The sequence below is a fragment of the Phalaenopsis equestris genome, unplaced genomic scaffold (genome assembly GCF_001263595.1).
Source record: "Phalaenopsis equestris unplaced genomic scaffold, ASM126359v1 Scaffold000586, whole genome shotgun sequence".
Lineage (NCBI taxonomy): Eukaryota > Viridiplantae > Streptophyta > Magnoliopsida > Asparagales > Orchidaceae > Phalaenopsis > Phalaenopsis equestris.
Window position 1 is genome coordinate 171,172 of NW_018165026.1, and position 1,168 is coordinate 172,339.

Consider the following 1,168-nt stretch of genomic DNA (forward strand, 5'->3'; position numbering starts at 1 on the left):
TTTCGTTGTATCATTCTTTGTTTGTATGGCTTTTCATCAATCACACAAGAGACTGTAATTTGAGAAAAAAGTTGAAACTTGAAAGAAATTTCATTAATCTGCTCCCAAAAATAAGCTACAAATTGAGTACATGCTGAATTATCAAAATACAACATGTTGGATATGTCTAAATCATCAAATACTAAATACATATCATGCACTAAAAATATCTGGTACATATATCATGTCTGCTGTGCAAAATGTGGCACAAAAAGTATCCTGTTGATCGTCTTTGACGTGGTGAGCTCCTGATAGAGATAACCTACTAAGCCATGCTCCAGGATAAGAATTCTCTTCACGTGTACCTAGAGGTGCAACCCTCTCATAACTCATATGGCTGCAACTTCTCCAGCTCAGGATCTGATAGGAATCCTTGTGGTATCTTGTCATCCCGCATTCCTCTGAAGGTTACGGAAACTCGGGGATGTCGCACTCCTGGAATGCAATTTTTAGCTAAATCAACACCATTTCCATCTAATACTAGAACCGATCCTAGAGGTAGTGGAATCTCAACTGACCCTCTGAATTCCCCTGGGCTAACAATGCCAATCTCTTTTCCAAAGAGTATATTGCTTTTGCTGAAAAAAGACACTGTGCAGAAGGGTCCAAAAAAATCATGATGGTCAATATGGGGAGGAATGCAGCTCCCCTCATCATAAATGTTGATGATGCAATTGTGTTGATGATGCAACTGTTTGGTATGCAGTCTGGTGGCAGTATACTCCATCGGATCAAATAAATCTTTTGACCATTTTGTTTATCACATAAAACATCAGATCCACCTCATCATATCTTAAGATACCACGGGGGCTTCCTTGCCTGTGTTCAGCTAAATTGTAGCAACAACCACATTGAATGGTTATCTTACCTTTCCCGTGCATCCATTTTCATGGTTCTGAATATGTTCTTGGCCTCAGTAAACTAGCTTGGCCTCTGGTTTGCAGATTAAACACATAGTCTAAAATCCTTTTCTCATCGCTCTCTGAGAAGACTCTAGTATATAGTGCCAAGCCTTCCAATATATTGACCATTTCACCTCAAACTTCCTCATATAATTCCAATTCTCTTTGTTTGACCCTGCACATTCTTTGCATCTCAACCGTAGGAATACATCAAACTATCTGGGTGT

At 39.2% G+C, this 1,168-nt stretch overlaps 1 protein-coding gene across 1 annotated transcript; it reads right to left on the reverse strand.

Annotated features, from left to right (window-relative positions):
• Positions 1-361: 361 nt before the first annotated feature.
• LOC110029520 lies at positions 362-766 on the reverse strand. The gene has a single exon (XM_020731846.1). The coding sequence runs from the start codon at positions 764-766 to the stop codon at positions 362-364; it is 405 nt and encodes a 134-aa protein (XP_020587505.1).
• Positions 767-1,168: the final 402 nt, after the last annotated feature.

What these genes read in the sequence shown, in the direction of transcription:
- LOC110029520 (XM_020731846.1), bottom strand. Translation starts at nt 766, where the DNA reads ATGGAGTATACTGCCACCAGACTGCATACCAAACAGTTGCATCATCAA.